This window comes from Apium graveolens, chromosome 2, assembly GCF_009905375.1.
Source record: "Apium graveolens cultivar Ventura chromosome 2, ASM990537v1, whole genome shotgun sequence".
Lineage (NCBI taxonomy): Eukaryota > Viridiplantae > Streptophyta > Magnoliopsida > Apiales > Apiaceae > Apium > Apium graveolens.
In genome coordinates, this window is record NC_133648.1 from 268871253 (window position 1) to 268890286 (window position 19034).

Genomic DNA, 19034 nt, shown 5'->3' on the forward strand with positions numbered 1-19034 from the left:
CGAGTCTGGTAACCTATAAACAACAAGTAAGTTGGAATTAAACCAAAATCACTTGTAAATCTATACTTTAACTAACTTAGACTCTAACGCTTGTTTTGCGCTCACTGATTTGCTTAAGTCACTCGAGTACTCTCGGCTCCACCATTTTTAATAATTTAACCTTTACGAGTTTTAAGGCGATTCCTTCGCGGGTGTTTTACCAACTGCCTAACACACTTACCATAAATGTTTCATACATTAATTAACCCTTTTTGGTCTTTAACCTATGTTTCAAAGTAAGGCGAGGGGAAAAGTTTCGTTCGCGAAACGCCGTTACTTGAAACGGTCGTTTCTCCTAAACCGTGCATCGGAATCGAACGAACTACATATCAAAACGAAGCTCGTAACATGAGCTATCTAAACATGGAAGTGGTCATAATCTAGCAGGAGGTTCTCGGGTCCTAATGCTATGCACAAAAACAGTCCAAAGAAAATCGGACGTTACGACGGCTATGTTTACGCGATTTCCCAATTTTAAACAACTCCAAATCATCTCACAATCAACCCACAATCACAACCCAATCCAAACTCCATCCATACTTTATCATAACAGCCCCAACAACTCAACATTAACAATTTATACTATTCTTTATCATGAATTTAAACTACACTTAAGTTCATTAATCAACAACCAAGATTTACAACTCCAAAAACATCCCAAAACCCACTAATCTCTACATACACAACCATCAAGCCTCTCATGAACTATAATACTCATATTATGCTCTTAACATTCAATAACAAAGCTTGGTTAAGAGATTATACCTTCCTTGAAGCTTTTTAACACAACACAAGAGCTTTGAATGCCTAAAGAACCTTGATCCTTGCTTGTATAACCTTAATCTTTCATAAAAATTCAAGAAAACTAAAGTTATTTCTTGAAGGTTACTATTCACCATCTTCTTCCTTGATTTATTGGAAGAGATTGTGAAGGAATTTGGAGCTTAAACTTATAGCATATCCATATCTATGTACAAGGAAGCTTAGATAATTACCTTGTGATTTAACAATGCTTGGAACTTGATTTTTGATTTTTCTTCCTTTGAAAAAGATGAAAAGCCGAGAGCAAGATGATGAGAATGAAATGATTTTGTGTTTTTTGATTTGTTTGGCTTAGCTTGGTTGATTTTTGTTGTTTGTTTTTGGTTAATGACCAATTTAACCTTGATTTTGTGTGGTTATAAACTAACCACATCTCCTTCCCTTTATGTCATGCTTATGTCATGCTCATGATGTCATCCTCCCCCCTTTGTCCTCTCCTTATTGGTTGGATGACCTCATCATCCCTAACCTTCTTGATTAACCTCCTAATTATTTGCCTAATGACCGCTGATCTGTTATACGGTTCGCTTAACTTTCATTTTCGTTTATCGTTTGAGGGATCATACCCGGGATCTTATTACTTAGGTTCCCTTAACCTTTCTCAATATATTATATTCCTTTTATGATCCTCTCCTATAATCCTTTAATTTAAATCCTTTTTATCCTGTTACCTTTTTCTCAATTCTTTCCGTATCTAGTGGATTTCCGGGAAAAATCCAAGTGTTCGGAATTGGATTCTGACGATCTTTACATACACTTATATACTACATAGAGTACTAATAATATCCCATAAGATCAATAATAGAACCCCTACATAGCGTGGCATGAAAAGTTTTCTCATCCAGCAAAAACACTATTCATAAGGGTTTCAAAAATTTCCAAAAATTGGGGTTATTACAACTAATGTACAACAAATATGGGTTGCCTCCCAACAAGCGCTTGGTTTACATCGCTAGCTTGACGTAGAATTCCGAGATAAAATTGATAGTAAAACGGCACTAACCACCTCAAGGTTTGCCGTATCTCCATGGTAATGCTTTAAACGCTGTCCATTCACCTTGAATGTCTGGACTGGATCATTCTCAAAAATTTCCACCGCTCCATGTGGAAACACAGTTTTGACAACAAACGACCATGACCATCTCGACTTCAATTTTCCAGGAAAAAGACGGAGACGAGAGTTGAATAAATGAACTTGTTGCCCCAGCACAAATGATTTGAGCACTAGACCCCTATCGTGCCACCTCTTGACTTTCTCCTTATACATTTGGTTGTTCTCATATGCTTAAAGTCGAAACTCGTCGAGTTCATTCAATTGAAGCATCCTTTTCTTACCAGCTGCATCCATGTCAAGGTTCAATTTCTTCAAAGCCCAATATGCCTTATGCTCTAGCTCCACAGGCAAATGAAATCCTTTACCATAAACTAATTGAAACGGTGACATGTCTAGCGGAGTTTTGAATGCTGTTTGATAAGCCCAAACAGCTTCATATAGCTTTAAAGACCAATCATTTCTCGAAGGACACACAACTTTCTCTAGAATACGCTTGATCTCTCTGTTAGACACCTCAGCTTGACCATTAGTCTGAGGATGATAGGCTATAGCAATGCGATTATTCACATTATATCTTTGCATCATAGCAGTGAACTTTCGATTGCAGAAATGCGATCTCTCGTCACTGATTATGACCCTTGGAGTTCCAAATCTTGTGAATATCTGTTTGTGAATAAAATTAAGCACTACCTTCGCATCATTTGTTAGCAAAGCCTTGACTTCGACCCATTTGGACACATAATTGACCGCCAACAAGTTATACTGATTATTGCAAGATGAGACAAATATCCACATGAAGTCAATTCCCCAAACATTGAAGACCTCAACCTTGAGAAGCACATTAAGAGGCATCTCATCCTTCTTTGACATATTACCGACACGCTGGCAGCAATCACATTTTAAAATGAATTGATGTGCATCCTTAAATAATGTAGGCCAGAAGAATCCTGCTTGAAGGATATGAGTTGTTGTCTTTTCTCCAACATAGTGGCCTCCACAAACAATTGAATGGCAGTCTCGCAAGATACCCTCCGTCTCGCTGTACGGAATACATCTCCTGATGATTTGGTCAGCTCCTTTCCGAAATGAAAACGGCTCATCCCACATGTACCACTTCACCTCATGAAGAAACTTTTTCCTTTGAGCATAAGTTAAGTCTGGAGGCATAATGTTGCTCACAAGATAGTTCACAATGTCTGCGAACCACTGTTCTTCTTCTTGCACCCTAAAAATCTGCTCATCGGGAAAAGATTTATTTATCAATGTCTTATCATGTGAAGCTGTACTTGGATCTTCTAAATGAGAGATGATCAGCAACTTGTTTCTCAATACCTTTTCTATCCTTGATCTCCAACTCAAACTCCTGAAGTAAAAGAACCCATCAAATCAATCTATGCTTCGAGTCCTTTTTCGAGACGAGATAGTGAATCACAGTGTGATCAGTGAAAACTGTCACCTTCGTCCCAAACAAATAAGATCAAAACTTCTCAAAACCGTAGACAATGGTTAAAAGTTCCTTCTCAGTAGTAGTGTAGTTCAGTTGAGCACCATTGAGGGTCTTACTAGCATAGTAGACCACATGAAATATATTATTCTTCCTTAGCCCAAGAACCGCTCCAACTGCATAGTCACTCACATCGCACATCATTTTAAAAGTTTCATTCCAATCAGGTGCAGTTATGACATGTCTCGTGATTAAACTCTTCTTTAAGCTTTCAAAAGCAGCTCGACACTCATCATCAAACTTGAAATGAACATCTTTCTTTAGTAGATTACACAATGGTTTAGAGATTTTAGAGAAATCCTTGATCAACCGCCGATAGAAACCCGCATGACCAAGAAAACTGCGGATTCCCTTAACAGGAATTGGTGGAAGAAGGTTTTCAATGACCCTCACCTTGGCTTTGTCCATCTCAAGACCTTTACTAGAGACCTTGTGCCCTAGAATGATGCCCCGTTGCACCATAAAGTGACATTTCTCCCAGTTGAGAACCAGATTGATCTCAACACACCTTTTAAGAACTGCTCCAAGATTTTGCAAGCACTCGTCGAAAGAATCCCCGAACACAGAAAAATCATCCATGAACACCTCCACATTCTAACCAATCATGTCAGAAAAGATGGCCATTATGCATATCTGAAATGTGGCAGGTGCACCATATAACCTAGAAGAAACTCTTCTGAAGGCAAAAATACCAAACGGACAAGTGAAGGTAGTCTTTTCTTGATCTTCTTGAGCGATGCAAATCTGATTATAGCCCGAATAGCCATCCTGAAGACAGTAGTATTCATGCCCAACCAACCTGTCAAGTATTTGATCAATAAAAGGAAGAGGGAAGTGATCTTTTCTCGTGGCCTTATTCAGCTTCCTGTAATCCATGCAAACTCTCCACCCCGTGACTGTTCGAGTAGGAATAAGCTCATTCTTTTCATTAGAAACCACAATGATGCCTCCTTTCTTGGCACACACTGAACCGCGCTCACCCAAGAACTGTCAAAAATAGGATAAACGATCCCTACATCTAGCCACTTGAGAATTTTCTTCTTCACGACCTCCTTCATAATTGGATTTAGCCTTCTCTGTTGCTCAACAGTCGGCTTACTTCCTTCCTCTAGCAGAATTTTATGCATGCAATAAGAAGGGCTGATTCCCTTGATATCTGCTATAGTCCATCCAATTGTTGACTCGAATTCTCTCAGAATTCTCAAAAGCTTTTCCTAATCACTACCTGAAAGGTCAGATACAATAATAATAGGTTAAGTAGATGCATCACCTAAAAATGCATATCTCAACTATTCAGACAAAGGTTTAAGCTCGAGTGTAGGAGCTTCCTCAATAGATGGCTTCAGAAGCCCCTCAGCATTTTTGATTTTTGAATATCCAAGTGATTCAAAAGGCATATCCAACCTTCTCTTCCAAGGAGAAGCATTCAAATACTGCAACTGCTCATCTTCTTCATCATCTTCACTATCTGAATTTCCCATCAAGGCTTTCTCTAAGGCATTAGACCTTAGCATTTGATCAAGCTCTAAAGTAACCACATCATCGACCAATTCCACTTTTAAGCACTCCTCTTTATCAGTAGGGAATTTCATAGCATTGAAAACATTAAAGGTCATATCCTGATCCATTACTTGCATAGTGAGCTCACCCTTCTACACATCAATCAAGGTGCGTCCAGTAGCCAAGAATGGTCTTTCCAAGATTATGGGAATCTTTTTATCCTCCTCAAAATCAAGAATTACAAAGTCAGCAGGAAAGATGAGTTTGTCCACCTTGACTAAGACATCCTCCACAATGCCTCGTGGATATGTAATAGAACGATCGACTAATTGCAAGGACATATATATGTAGGCTTTGGAGCAGATAAACCCAACTTATTGAAGATAGACAAAGGCATCAGATTGATGCTAGCTCCCAAATCACATAAACACTTGTCGAATGACAATTTTCCGATGATGCAAGGAATAGTGAAGCTTCCAAGATCTTTAAGCTTCGGAGGCAACTTCTGTTGCAGCACAACACTGCATTCCTCCATTAGAGCAACGGTCTCTAAGTCATCGAGCTTCACTTTCCTTGAGAGAATACCTTTCATAAACTTCACATAGCTTGGCATTTATTCAAGAGCTTCAGCGAAAGGTTTGTTGATATGAAGTTTCTTGAACACCTCTAGAAATTTAGCAAATTGCTTATCCAACTTGTGCTTCTGCAGCCTCTTAGGAAAAGGAGGTGGAGGTTAGACCCATTTCTCCCCTGTATTACCCTCAGGAGGAGTGTGTTCCATAATTTTCTTCCTTGATTTCACTTCTGCTTCCTTCTACACATCTTCTTCAGCCACAACTTCAGATTTTGGAACTTGAGATTTTTCGGGGTTCGCACCTTCCTAGACCTCAATGTAATTTCCCTGACCTGCTCCTATGCTTCCCTCTTTCCTGGAACTTCTGTATCACTAGGGAGTGTATCAGGTTGTCGATTCAATAAAGCATTGACAATCTACCCAATTTGATTCTCTAGAGTCTTGATAGAAGTCGCTTGTATCTTGCAAATGAGCCTCAACTCCTCCAATTTAGATTTTTCAATAGATTGACTTGTATTTCCATACGGTAGTTATTGAAGTTAGAGTTATTATCTTGGTGCATATTGCGGTTATTGAAAACCAGGAGGGTTGAATTGCTTTGCTGTATACTGCCGATAAGGTTGTTGTACCGCATTCTAATTATTGCCCCAGCTGAAGTTAGGATGATTGCGGTTGTTGGGATGATAAGTGGTTGGAACTGGTTGCTGCGACCTCTGAAAGTTGCTTACAAACTGAGTTGATTCACTAGAAATAACACACTGCTCAATTTCATGTGCACCTGCACAAAGTTCACAAACACTTGTGATCTGATTAACTCCATATTTAGCCAAAGTATCCACCTTCATCGTTAAAGCCTTAAGCTGAGCAGCTATAGCAGTAGCTGCATCCACCTCCAGAATTCCTGTTACCTTGCCTTGAGGTAGTCTCTGAGTTGGGTTCTGGTATTCATTAGCAGCCATCAGTTCAATGAGTTCATAAGCTTCATCGTAGCTCTTAGCCAATAAGGCTCCACCTGATGCTGCATCGAGCATGGGTCTGGAATGTGCTCCCAAACCATTATAAATGCAATTTATGATCATCCAATCAGGCATTCCATGATGAGGACACTTCCTAAGCATTTTCTTATAGCGCTCCCAAGCCTCACACAAAGATTCTCCATATTGCTGCGCAAATTGAGTGAGAGCGTTCCTGATTACAGCTGTCTTTGCCAAAGGAAAGAATTTTGTAAGAAACTTATGAGCAAGATCTTCCCACGTGGTGATAGAACCTGCCGGTAGAGAATGTAACCAGCACTTAGCTTTATTCCTCAGAGAGAATTGGAAAATCCTCAACTTAACAGCATCTTCAGAAACATTGTTGAATTTGAAAGTGTCGCAAATCTCGATGAAATCTTTAATGTGCATGTTGGGATCTTCAGCTGAAGAACCCCCAAACTGGACTGATTTCTGTACCATCTGAATCGTGGTAGCCTTGATTTCAAAAGTATTAGCCGTGATGGATGGTCTGGCAATGCTAGACTAAATGTCATTGATCTTCAGTTGAGAGTAATCCATCAAACCCTTCGTATTCGCTGCTTGATCTCCCATTGCAATGATCGCTTCTTCTTCAACTTTCTCAACTTCTGCAAAAACTTCTTCAACTACTTCAAATTCTTCCTCTGATTTATCCACTGTTCTCTTGCGAGATCGAGAATGTATTAGCATAAACGCTCTCTAGAGTACCTGAAACACAAACAAGCAAACAAGTAAGTGAAATATCCGAGTCAGTGAACTTTAACGATGAATGATATCAAGCACATAAACTAAAAATTAACACCGAGTCCACAATAACGGCGCAAAAAACTTGTTAGGGCGAAAACACGCGCTAGATTTACACGCAAGTATACGCGTACACAAGTAGTATAAGATATAAATCAGATTTGTACCCACATAGACTCTTTTAATTAACTTAAGATTATGCACCTATGCAACAATGGAATGGCTATCGCTCAATGCTAAGACAATAACATGTTGAGATGTTTATAACTAAGATTAAACTAATATACAATTAACTAAGAGATTTAAATGATTAAATTATTTATATAAGACAAACATGGGATTCTAACTTCATTAAATACTTCATTAAAAGTCATTGTTCTTAACCTTAGCATGTAATGGTGATGACAACTAATCAGATAACACGAAACTAGTAAACGCCAACTTTCGTTGTACGAATACCCTACTACCAGACATCCACAAAAGAGATATAAGCTAAATAGACACCAATTATGTTGAGTCCCTATATGTCTATAAAATTTGACAACATAAAGGTTCAATACGCAATTTATCTATCGTGGTTACATAGGGCAAGTAAGATGGTTAAAATTACCTACGAATCATGCATAATAAATACATGAACCTATGCTAACATGGCAAGTTCTAAACCTCTATATTCACTGTCGCTTCAATAGAGATTAATAAACTATCTTATAAGTTCGCGACGCTCATAAGACGAATAAGCACAACCAATACTAGGATATCATACAATCACCACATACTTAGGTATCAAATCAATTAACTATAGAAATCCATAAGTAAATCCGTTAGAACCTCACGATAACGATTAGTTCTTAACCGAACTTATCATCACCGTAGGTTCCAATGAAAGCATGGTAAATAAACTAAAATAAACTAGGTCTGAAATAACTGAATAAATATAACAAAGTACGTTAACAAAAGTATTAGGTTCGAGCAACAAAGAAAACAAGCATCCAAGATTACAACTTAAGCAAAAAATCACAAGTAAAAACTAGATCTTCTTCTCCTTCGTTGTGTTGTGCTATTAGGTCTTCTTGCTGCTCTCTCCTTGCTCTTCATCGTGAAAAACGTCTTTTAAAAGTCTTTAAATAGCAGCCCAAAGTGACCAGAAGTCCAACAGATCAATCTTCTATTAGAATCAGGATTTCAAAAAATCGACCTAGCGCGACCGCCCCCAAGTACAGCATGGCCGCCCTGAGTACGGCGCGGCCTCTCCCAAGTGTAGCGCGGTCGCCCTGAGCTTTTGGAAAAAACTGGAATTTCTTATTTTCTTGCCTTCAATTGCTGGTTTCTTTAGCGCAATCGACCGAGGCTCCATCCTAAAACTCTTCTAAGAATAAATCCTGTAATATTCACTCCTTCTTTCGGATATGCCCTGAAATATAAAATACTACAAAAACACATCAAAAACACAAACAACTTGAGTACAAAACACCAATTCGAGCCTTTACAAAGCGTTCTAAGTGGACATAAATGTCACTTATCAATACCGAAGTATAGTGGGAACCTTAATTTATAAATTGCATACTTATCGGATAATAACTTTTGTACCCTAATTAACTTATGCAGGATTTTTCACTTAAATTTATTATTTGTCGGAGATAACCTGAATACGCAGACGTCCGTATGGCGGGTGAAAATCCATTTGTCATTTTATATATAGATCTGTTCATAATATCAATGATAATAATGATATATACATTGATTATTGTGTATTTGTTAACGTACCCGATTAAGTAGGATTTTATGTAATATTTACATTGATGAATTAAAATTTAATAATTTTCATATTAATTCATATTTAGTATGACAAATATTATAAGCTTGTCGTTCGTTGCCTTGGACATTTCTGGCGATAATTATTTATCATATGTACATAATGTAAAGTTGCACCTTGGTTCAAAGAAATTAAGCGACCGAATAAAGGCAGAAAATAAATCCACGACTGAAGAAAACTTTACCTCTATAATTTTTCTCCGACATCACATGCATGAAGATTTAACATCTGAGTACTTAGAAGTCGAGGATCCCTTTATTTTATGGGGAAATCTAAAGGGTAGGTTCGATCACCAGAAACTAGTTTATCTACCTGCAGCTGAAAATGATTGGGCTAATTTAAGACTTCAGGATTTTAAGAGTGTACGAGCATATAGCTCTGCTTTGTTCAAAATATATTCTAGGCTTATTATGTGTGGTGAGAAAGTTACGGAAAAAAAATCAATAAAACACTTTCAAATTTTCACCCCAACAATATCAACTTAGCAGAAATGTATAAGGAGCACATATTTACCTAGTTCGGGGATCTTCTATCAACTCTCCTTGTTGCTGAATAGAATCATGAATTGGTGATTAAGAATCATCAATCCTGCCCAACAGGATATGCCCCATTACCTGAAGTAAATAATATGTCATTCCAGCAAAATGTACGTGGAAAAGGGTATAGAGGTGGGCGGGGCCAAGATCAGTACCGTGGACGAGGTCGGAGCCACGGGCATTTTCGTCCATATAACAACTCTGGTAACCGGAAGTGGCAATCTGAATCACAGAGTAAAAGAAAGGCACCACGAGGAGGAAAAACTGAAAATGTTTGTTATAGGTGCGGCATGGATGGGCACTAAACACGTAATTGTCATGCCCTAAATCATCTTGTTAAGCTATACCAATGTTCTCAAAAATCAAAATAGAAAACCGAGAATCACAACTGGAGGAATGAGCATTAATGGTCAGAATGAACCTAACGAAACTCCCATATGGGAAGCTGAAGATTAGTTTCATATAATTATTATAGTAGTGTGTATTGTGTGCTTTATTGTTTTTGAACTATGTAGTGTGTTATGTTCTTATCAAATAAATTATATTTCTTAATTATATACAGAATGGATTCTGAAGATATATGCATTGCTGATTGTGGTACAACTCATACGATTCTACAGAACCCAAAATATTTTACCCAAATAACCAAAAGCGAAGCTCAAGTCGGAACGATTTCCGGCGTATCTAATATAATCGAAGGTTTTGGAAAAGTTAGTTCCGTCCTACCTAATGGTACCCACATGCACATTCCAAATGTTTTATATTCTAGTAATTCTACTAGAAATCTTCTTAGTTTTAAAGATATCTGATTCAATAATTTTCACATCGAAACTACCTCTGAGGCTGATAGAGAATATTTTCTTATTACTTCCGCTAATCCTAGCAACAAGAAACTCTTAGAAAAGTTTCACTCACTTTCCTCAGGATTATATATGATGAAAATTAGAACTATTGAGTCACACAATGTCATTGCTTCCAAACTCATAGATCCAAAATCTTTTACACTTTGGCATGAAAGATGAGGTCATCCTGGCGTCTCTATGATGCGTCGTATTATAGAGAATTCTACTGGTCATCCTCTTAAAGATTTTAAAGTTCTTTCCAACAATGACCTTCCATGTTCAGCATGTTCTTTAGGAAAATTGATTACTCGACCATCTCCTACTAAAGTTCGGCTTGAAAGTCCAACTTTTCTAGAAAGGATCCAAGGCGACATATATGGACTTATACACCCATCATCTGGACTATTTAGGTACTTTATGGTATTAATCGATGCCTCAACTAGATGGTCTCATGTTTGTCTTCTCTCAACTCATAATGATGCTTTTGCAAAATTACTTGCCCAAATAATCAAATTATGAGCTCAATTCCCAGATCATTGCATTAAGTCAATTTGTTTAGATAATGCCGGTGAATTCACATATGCAACCTTTTTTGACTATTGCATGTCTATAGGAATCTCAGTTGAACATCCAGTTCCTCATGTACATACACAAAATGGGTTACTCGAGTCTTTTATCAAAAGACTCCAAGTTATTGCAAGATCGTTGTTGTTGAAAGCAAAATTACCTATATCTATTTGGGGTCACGCAATACTTCATGCTGCTAATATTATTAGGATTAGACCAACTTCCTATAACCAACATTCTCCGCTACAACTGGTACTTAGTCGAGTTCCTAATATTTCTCACTTCAAAATTTTCGGAAGTGCTTTATATGTACCGATTGCTCCACCACAAAGATCGAAGATAGGAGCTCAAAGAAGAGTAGGTATCTACGCTGGTTTTGATTACACATCTATAATTAGATATCTGGAGCCTCTAACTGAAGATTTATTTACCGCAAGATATGCAGATTGTCATTTTGACGAGTTTATGTTTCCTCCCTTAGGGGGAGATAAACATTCAAATAAAGTTAATCGTGAAATAATATGGCATGCGTCAGGATTATATTTTCTAAATCCACGTACCAGTCAGTGCGAACTTGAAGTAAAAAGAATTATCCATATGCAAAATATCGCAAACCAAATGCCTGACGTATTTAACGATTCTAGAAATATAACTAAATCTCATATACTTGCAGTAAGCACTCCAGCTAAAATAGATATATCAATTCAAAAATCTGATATAAAAGAATTGGTTACAGAATCAAAGCCACGCCTAAAGCGTGGTAGACCAGTCGGTGCAAAAGATGTTGCACCACGAAAAAGAAAAAAAAAGAACATTGCCCCCGAAGTGGAACATGCTCCAGAAGAAGCAAATATCCCTGAAGTGGTATTATCTCCTGAAGAGATTCCAGTCCCTAAAGATACGAGATTAAATAATCATGAAATTTTAATAAATTATGTGCATGATATGAAATTATGGGATCGAAGTAAAGCCAAATCGATGATGTATTTGTGTATTCCACAATATTGGATGTAGACATAAACTCTGATCCTGAACCACAAAATGTGGATGAATGTCGTCGAAGAAAAGACTGGCCAAAATGTAAAGACGCAATCCAAACAGAATTAAATTCATTGCGTAAAAGAGAAGTATTTGGACATGTTATCCAAACTCTAATTGCTGTGGACCCTGTTGAGAATAAATGGGTATTCATAAGAAAACGAAATGAAAAAAATGAAATTATGAGATATAAAGCCTGACTTGTAGCACAAGGGTTTTCTCAATGGCATGACATTGATTATCAAGAGATATACTCGCCAGTGATGGATGAAATTACTTTTCGTTTTATATTAGGTATGACATCTAAAGAAAAATTAGAAACACGTCTTATGGACGTCGTTACTGTATACCTGTATTTAGACATGTTGTCCAAACTCCAATTGGTGTGAACCCTGTTGGGAATAAATGGGTATTCATAAGAAAACGAAATGAAAAGAATGAAATTATGAGATATAAAGCCCGACTTGTAGCACAAGGGTTTTCTCAAAGGCATGACATTGATTATCAAGAGACATACTCGCTAGTGATGGATGAAATTACTTTTCGTTTTATATTAGGTATGACATCCAAAGAAAAATTGGAAACATGTCTTATGGACGTCGTTACCGCATACTTGTATGGTTCACTTGATAGTGAAATTTTTATGAAAATTCCAGAAGGGTTAAAAATTGATGAGTTCAAGAAACCTCGTCATATATACTCTATTAAACTTCAACGATCATTGTATGGACTGAAACAATCTGGTCTTATGTGGTATAACAGACTTACTCATTATTTATAAATGAATGGGTATATTAGTAATCAAATTTCTCCATGTATTTTTATAAAAAAATCACAATCTGGTTTTGTGATTATTGCTATATATGTGGATGATTTAAACCTTATTGGAACAGCTACATAGGTTGATGAAGCTGTCATATATCTAAAGACAGAGTTTGAAATGAAATATCTTGAAATGACAAAATATTTCCTTGGTATACAAGTCGAGCACTTGTCATCAGGAATTTTCCACCACCAATCTACATATACAGAAAAAGTTTTGAACATATTTTACATGGATAAATCTCATCCATTGACTACTCCAATGGTGGTTAGATCTTTAGAGAATAAAGATCCATTTCGACCACGAAAAGATGATGAATAGGTTCTTGGTCCTAAAATCCCATATCTAGGTGCAATTGGTGCACTTATGTATTTTGTAAATAATACAAGGCCAGATATTGCATTTGCTATGAATTTATTGGCTAGATTTAGCGTTGCTCCGATGGACAGGCATTGGAATGGGATCAAGCATATATTTTATTATCTTCGTGGTGACTTTGGATTATTCTTCCCGAAAAACTCGACTTCTCAGTTGATTGGATATGCAAACGATGGATATTTGTCAGATCCTCATTTTGGTAAATCACAAATTGGATATGTGTTTACATATTGCGGTACAACCATTTCTTGGAAATCTGCGAAGCAAACTACAGTGGCAACCTCAACAAATCACTCGGAACTCATTGCAATTCATGAAGCAAGTAGAGAATGTGTTTGGTTGCGATATATCATCAAGAATATTCAAGAATCATGTGGATTACCAGACATCACAAGAAGTCCTACAGTCATGTTTGCGGACAACACTGCATGCATTGATCAACTCAAGGAAAGATATATCAAAGGAGACAGGACGAAACACATTTCACCAAAATTCTTCTGCGCTGATGAGCTTCAAAAGAATGGTGAAATTGATGTACAACAAATTCGATCATGTGACAACCTTGCTGATTTATTCACGAAGTCATTACCAAATTCAACATTTGTGAAGTTGCGACATAACATTGGAATGCGTCGACTCAAGAATTTATTACAACAGAATTCAGAAAATGATTAGTTTTTTGAAGGGGAGATTGTACTCTTTTTCCTTTGTCCATTTTTTATCCCACTGGGTTTTTTTGACAAGGTTTTAACGAGGCAGTTTATGATCCACTATATAATAACAATCAAAGAGGAGTGTTATGAATTGATTGTTATATTCAAACATTAAATAGTAAAGTTACATGTAGGAGTAGAAAACTTGCAATTCATTTAATGTACTTTTTTCCTTCTTTGGCTATAAATAGCCACGTTCAGTAAGAAGCAAAATGCACCCAAGTATCTTCTCTGCTCTTTATTCTTCTCAGCTCTCTCCGATTAATATAATAATTTTTTTAGTAGCTATTTTATTGTGCTATTTTATTGTCACTGTAGCCAGTATTTTATAACAATAATGAATTAATCGTGTTGTGGTTGTACATTTCTGATTTTTACGGTGACCAATTTATAATTTAACGAGAATCCAGAGTTAAGCAAGGTGTAAATTAGTAGTACAACCTTTATAGGAAAATTTTGATTAGAAAAAGTAAAATTCTATAAAAGGTAAAGTAAGCCTTAAATATCTAGGGGAGAGGTGAGATGAAATAATCGAAGAAGCGATCAAAATTCCCTATTTGAAATTAAATTTGTTCAAGTTTCTCAACGTCTTCTCCCACGCTGGTATGCAATGGGTGATGATGAGAAAGAAGCAAACCAAATACATAAACAAACACACAATGATCAACAACAACAAGAACTTGAACAAGAAGTAGAAGAGAAGTGGGTAAAATATTATTCATCATTACATCAAATTTTATTAGTTGGTGAAGGAGATTTCTCATTCTCGGCATGCTTAGCCAAGTCTTTTGGCTCTGCGTCTAACATTGTTGCTTCTTCTCTTAACTCCTATGGTATTATTATAAATAACCCTTTTTCTGTTTAAGTATATTTGTATGATTCTTGTTTTTTCTTAGTAGTAGTACTTGTGTTGTTTAACTTTGTTTAAGTATATTTTGCTTTTTGGTGGATGTTTATTAATTGTATCTTAAGTTTTGTCGTGGGGTTTTGATTAGGACTTATTATTTTGTTCTCTTTCATACATCTGTAGGGTTTATATTGATATGATTAGCAGTGATGATGTGGATATGGAATATATGAATGGTTTCTCACCGAATAATATAATCAATAGATTTGGCACAAGCCTAATCTGAAAAAATAACATGACACACCATGCATTACACTACATCCCGTCTCTGGATATTGAATCATAAAATTTTCATTGTCGCGATACTTATGACATAACTGGACAAGTCCACTTATGTTTGAAACCTCATCTTCTTGTTTCCGAATGACACGAGAAAAAAAGGATATCCATTTGGCTAGTCCACGATTGATGAATTGAAATTGACTTTGTTGGAAAGCATTCCAATTTAATAGGATACTTGCTTCCAGAAGTTTATTAGATTTTTTTACAAGTTGACAAATCCTTTTTTTAGAAAGAAAAGTTGACAAATCTTAGTTATTGAGTTTTTTCTTTTTTGCCGTACAAAGTTGAACAGATTAGGTTCTTGGTTAAAAAGTTTTGTAAAAGCTAAATATTTTTTAGCCCCTTTGTTGGGTATGTACAACTTACAAGTCAACTGAAGCCGGGAGCCTTTAACTATACTTCTTCATTGTTGTGGTAGACTAGCAGGCTTGCAATCATTATCTTGATAGTAAACTATGATTTATTTTTTCTAGATTTTGTCATCAAGAATTACAAGAATGGCAAGTCAAACTTAACAATTCTGGACAAGTTGAGCGCTTCGCATTTGCACGAAGTCGATGCTAAGAAAATGAAGTTCCATAGTGATCTCAGGATGCGTAAGTTCGATCGGATTATCTTTAATTTTCCTCATGCAGGTTTCCATGGAAAGGAACACAACAGCCGTCTCATTGGGTGAGTACTCATACCTGTATGTTGTATGTAATTTCCCATGATAAACAGGGTCATTTTCAGCCGTCAGTGATCAGTCTTCTTGCAGGTCTGTGAAATAAGTAATATAAGATATATTTGTATAACGTTCGAGGCTGTTGTGTTATGTATAATCATAATCATAAATCCTAAAAAGAAAGACCGTTGTTTACTGGTGCTGCCAAGATCCTTTTTCTTTTATATAATGGGGATGCTCCAGTTTTGCATATGGTCGGGGGTTCACTTAAACACAACCTGTCAATGTTTCAGTAGGACTTATCAGATGGGCTTGCATATTCCAAAATTTTGATTATACTTTGAAAATATTTAGTCAGGGTAGACATCTGATCATTGATTCCAGTAGGATCTTCCTCCTTTTTGAATCTTTCCTTTCATCTCCTCTTATCCTTCAGGACCTTATTATCCTCTAATCCTATACTGACAATAATTGAATGAGAACCATAGGCAATATCAACAAATAGTCATACACTCATATATAAATGCCCCAAAATGCAAAAAGTGTTTGCAGATGAGGCTTTCTGTTCCCCATTGTTTTTGGTTGTTAAATGATGACTCTCAATTACGCTTCACCTTTATGAAAAGTTTAAATTGACATAAACTTGTTGTGATTCATTTTGTATACATGGATGCAGTACATGATCTATTAGTCTGAAAATAACAATTACAAAAGCACAAAAGAATTCTTCGTATTCTATATTTTGTTCATTCTGACAACTATGTCAATAACTGATGGAAACTTCTGAGATTATTGGGTAGAATTATTTGCTTGAGTTTCTTGACATGCAAAGCTGTACCCCTTAAACATCAGTTTTGCTTATGAGAGGAGTCTCGTGTTTATGCATCATTATTCATTAGATTTATGTTTGTAATTCTAAACAATTCTGTCTAGCGAATCTTATGTGCAAATTTAATTTAATTTTTGAAGACACATAACGGTTTATGGCTTAAATGTGTATTTGTTTCAATAATGACAAATTTAATTCCACGAAGTCAAATATTGCAATTAAAGACTTACAATGTTTGCAGTTACACTTACGTTTTTGTGAACTTTTTTGTTATAAATGTTGTGTATTTTTTAATTGTAATACCTGAAAAGTCGTTTCTTGGTAGTAGTATGCTGTTGCTCCTTTTAAAATGGGCTCCAAAATTAGTTGTTGCCTGTTGGATTAATCAAGTAAAATTGGCCGACACATGTTGGTCCTGCATAGAGTTTTAGCTTCTCTGGTTTTGATGATTGGTCAATCCATGGTTGTGAATGTTGTATTTTGCAGTTTAGTTAACCACTTCTAGTCATAAATGTAGGATGCACAAGAGCCTTCTTGATGGCTTCTTCCATAATGCAAGTGGTATGTTACGACAAAATGGTGAAGTACACGTAACACACAAAACCTAGATTCCATATTGCCACTGGAATCTGGAGGAACTTGCTAGTCATAATTCTTTGAGACTAATTGGGTGTGTTGCTTTTAAGAAAGAAGACTACCCTGGTTACGAAAACAAGCGAGGTGCTGGTTCAAAATGTGATGAGCAATTCCTGTTGGGCGAGTGTTGTACCTATAAATTTAGTTTCTCTGCAAATGCTAAGGTAACTAAAGCGAAACAGAAAATGAAGAGACCTCAAAAACCAGCAGAAGATCCTCCTATGTTTGTGCCATGGCAGCCAAACTGTTTTGAGTTTAGACACCCCCCATCAGATTTGTTTACATGTAAGAATGGCAATTCAGCATTGGATATATCTTTGGGAAGATCTCTCGAGCTCCGTCAAACTCTTGTACGTGCTTCTCAGCAAGTAAATATTCTTGAACATGGACAACCTCGTGAACTTCTCCAGACTCCTACATGTGCTTATCAGCAAGGAAACTATCTCGCCAACAGGCGCCTCCCATCAGATCTTGTTACATTTTTGAATGACACTCCAGCATTAAATATACCTTACGGAAGATCTCAACTTCTTCAAACCCCTACATGTGCTTCTCAGCAAGCAAACATTCTTGAACGTGTACTACCTTGTGAACTCTTTCAAACTCTTATACGTGCTTCTCAACGAGGAAACATTTCTGAACATGTACTGCCGCATGAAATTCATCAAACTCCTAGTCTTGTACACGACTCTCTGCAAAGAAACATTCTTGTACATGGACAACCTCGTGAACTTCTTCAGGCTCCTATATGTGCTAATCAGCAAAGAAACTATCTCGCATCCAGGCACCATCCATCTGATCTCAACCTGCATATGTGGGTAATCCCCGGGTGCAACGAACCACCACATATCGACCACATACTTTTGAAATGCAAAAACATCTTCGGAGGGTTCTTTGAACAAGTTGTGAAAGCATTAGGAGGTCCAAATCATAATTCATCCTATTTCCTAAAGGAAGCTTTGCAGCTTGGTTATACCAGATATATTGATGGCGATCCGAGAGGAACTCTGACTAATTATGCATTAATAATTGAAGAGCTTGGCAAAATTGTTGCCTGGAGACAAGCATGGCAAGTAAGCAGGCAGTTGACTGTAGAAAATAACCTTGCTAGCAACAGCAGAACCGGACCTTTCAGTTGACGAGTTCTGAACAACGAAGTCTGTGTGGATTAGTAACGTACAAAAATTACCATGGTTTCCTCTACAGCGCAGGTAGCTGAACTTGCTTTTTGGTTACGTGTCTTTTGAGCTTTTTGTAAAATTATGTGGCGTCAAGTGCTTGTTCGCATCATATCGCATATGTTGTCCTAGCTTTATCCGTGTACTCTATTCAATGGCATGTGAAATGTGTTAAAGACTTTTATCCCCTGGCTTTACATGGTCGACATCTCTTGAACTTTAATCCTCTGTGTATGAAACCAGCGGTCGATGTTGAAGATAATAGTCTATGGAGGCACAAGCATATTAATATTCTAAATATCGCGATCTAAATTTTCAGCTAGAGATTCGTCCTCATTATGACTCACTCCAGTATTTTTCCTGTAAAATTGAGAACTTAATTTTGTTTTGTTTTAGTGGCAGTAAATGAGAGTTTTAATCCGGCTATTATTTTCTTGTTAAATTAACTATGATCATTATAAACTTTGAATATAAGTCTAACTAGTACTTCTTCCACTTCCAAATTATTTGTCCTAATTTGTCCAATTTGAGTTCTAGGTTCATTTCAAGATGAATTAAATACATGAGTGTACAAA

At 36.7% G+C, this 19034-nt stretch overlaps 1 protein-coding gene and 1 non-coding gene across 2 annotated transcripts; both read left to right on the forward strand.

Moving 5' to 3' along the window:
• Nucleotides 1-6582: 6582 nt before the first annotated feature.
• Nucleotides 6583-6689, forward strand: LOC141710153 (small nucleolar RNA R71). The gene has a single exon (XR_012570687.1). It is a non-coding gene; the product is annotated as a small nucleolar RNA R71 (small nucleolar RNA).
• An 8831-nt stretch (nt 6690-15520) lies between these two features.
• Nucleotides 15521-18643, forward strand: LOC141708463 (uncharacterized). Its single transcript, XM_074512110.1, has 2 exons — nt 15521-15824; nt 17163-18643. The coding sequence occupies exon 2, from the start codon at nt 17467-17469 to the stop codon at nt 18418-18420; it is 954 nt and encodes a 317-aa protein (XP_074368211.1). The 5' UTR covers nt 15521-15824; nt 17163-17466; the 3' UTR covers nt 18421-18643.
• The last annotated feature ends 391 nt before the right edge of the window (nt 18644-19034 follow it).

Coding starts and splice junctions, on each gene's coding strand:
- LOC141708463 (XM_074512110.1), top strand. CDS start 17,467: ATGAAGAGACCTCAAAAACCAGCAGAAGATCCTCCTATGTTTGTGCCA.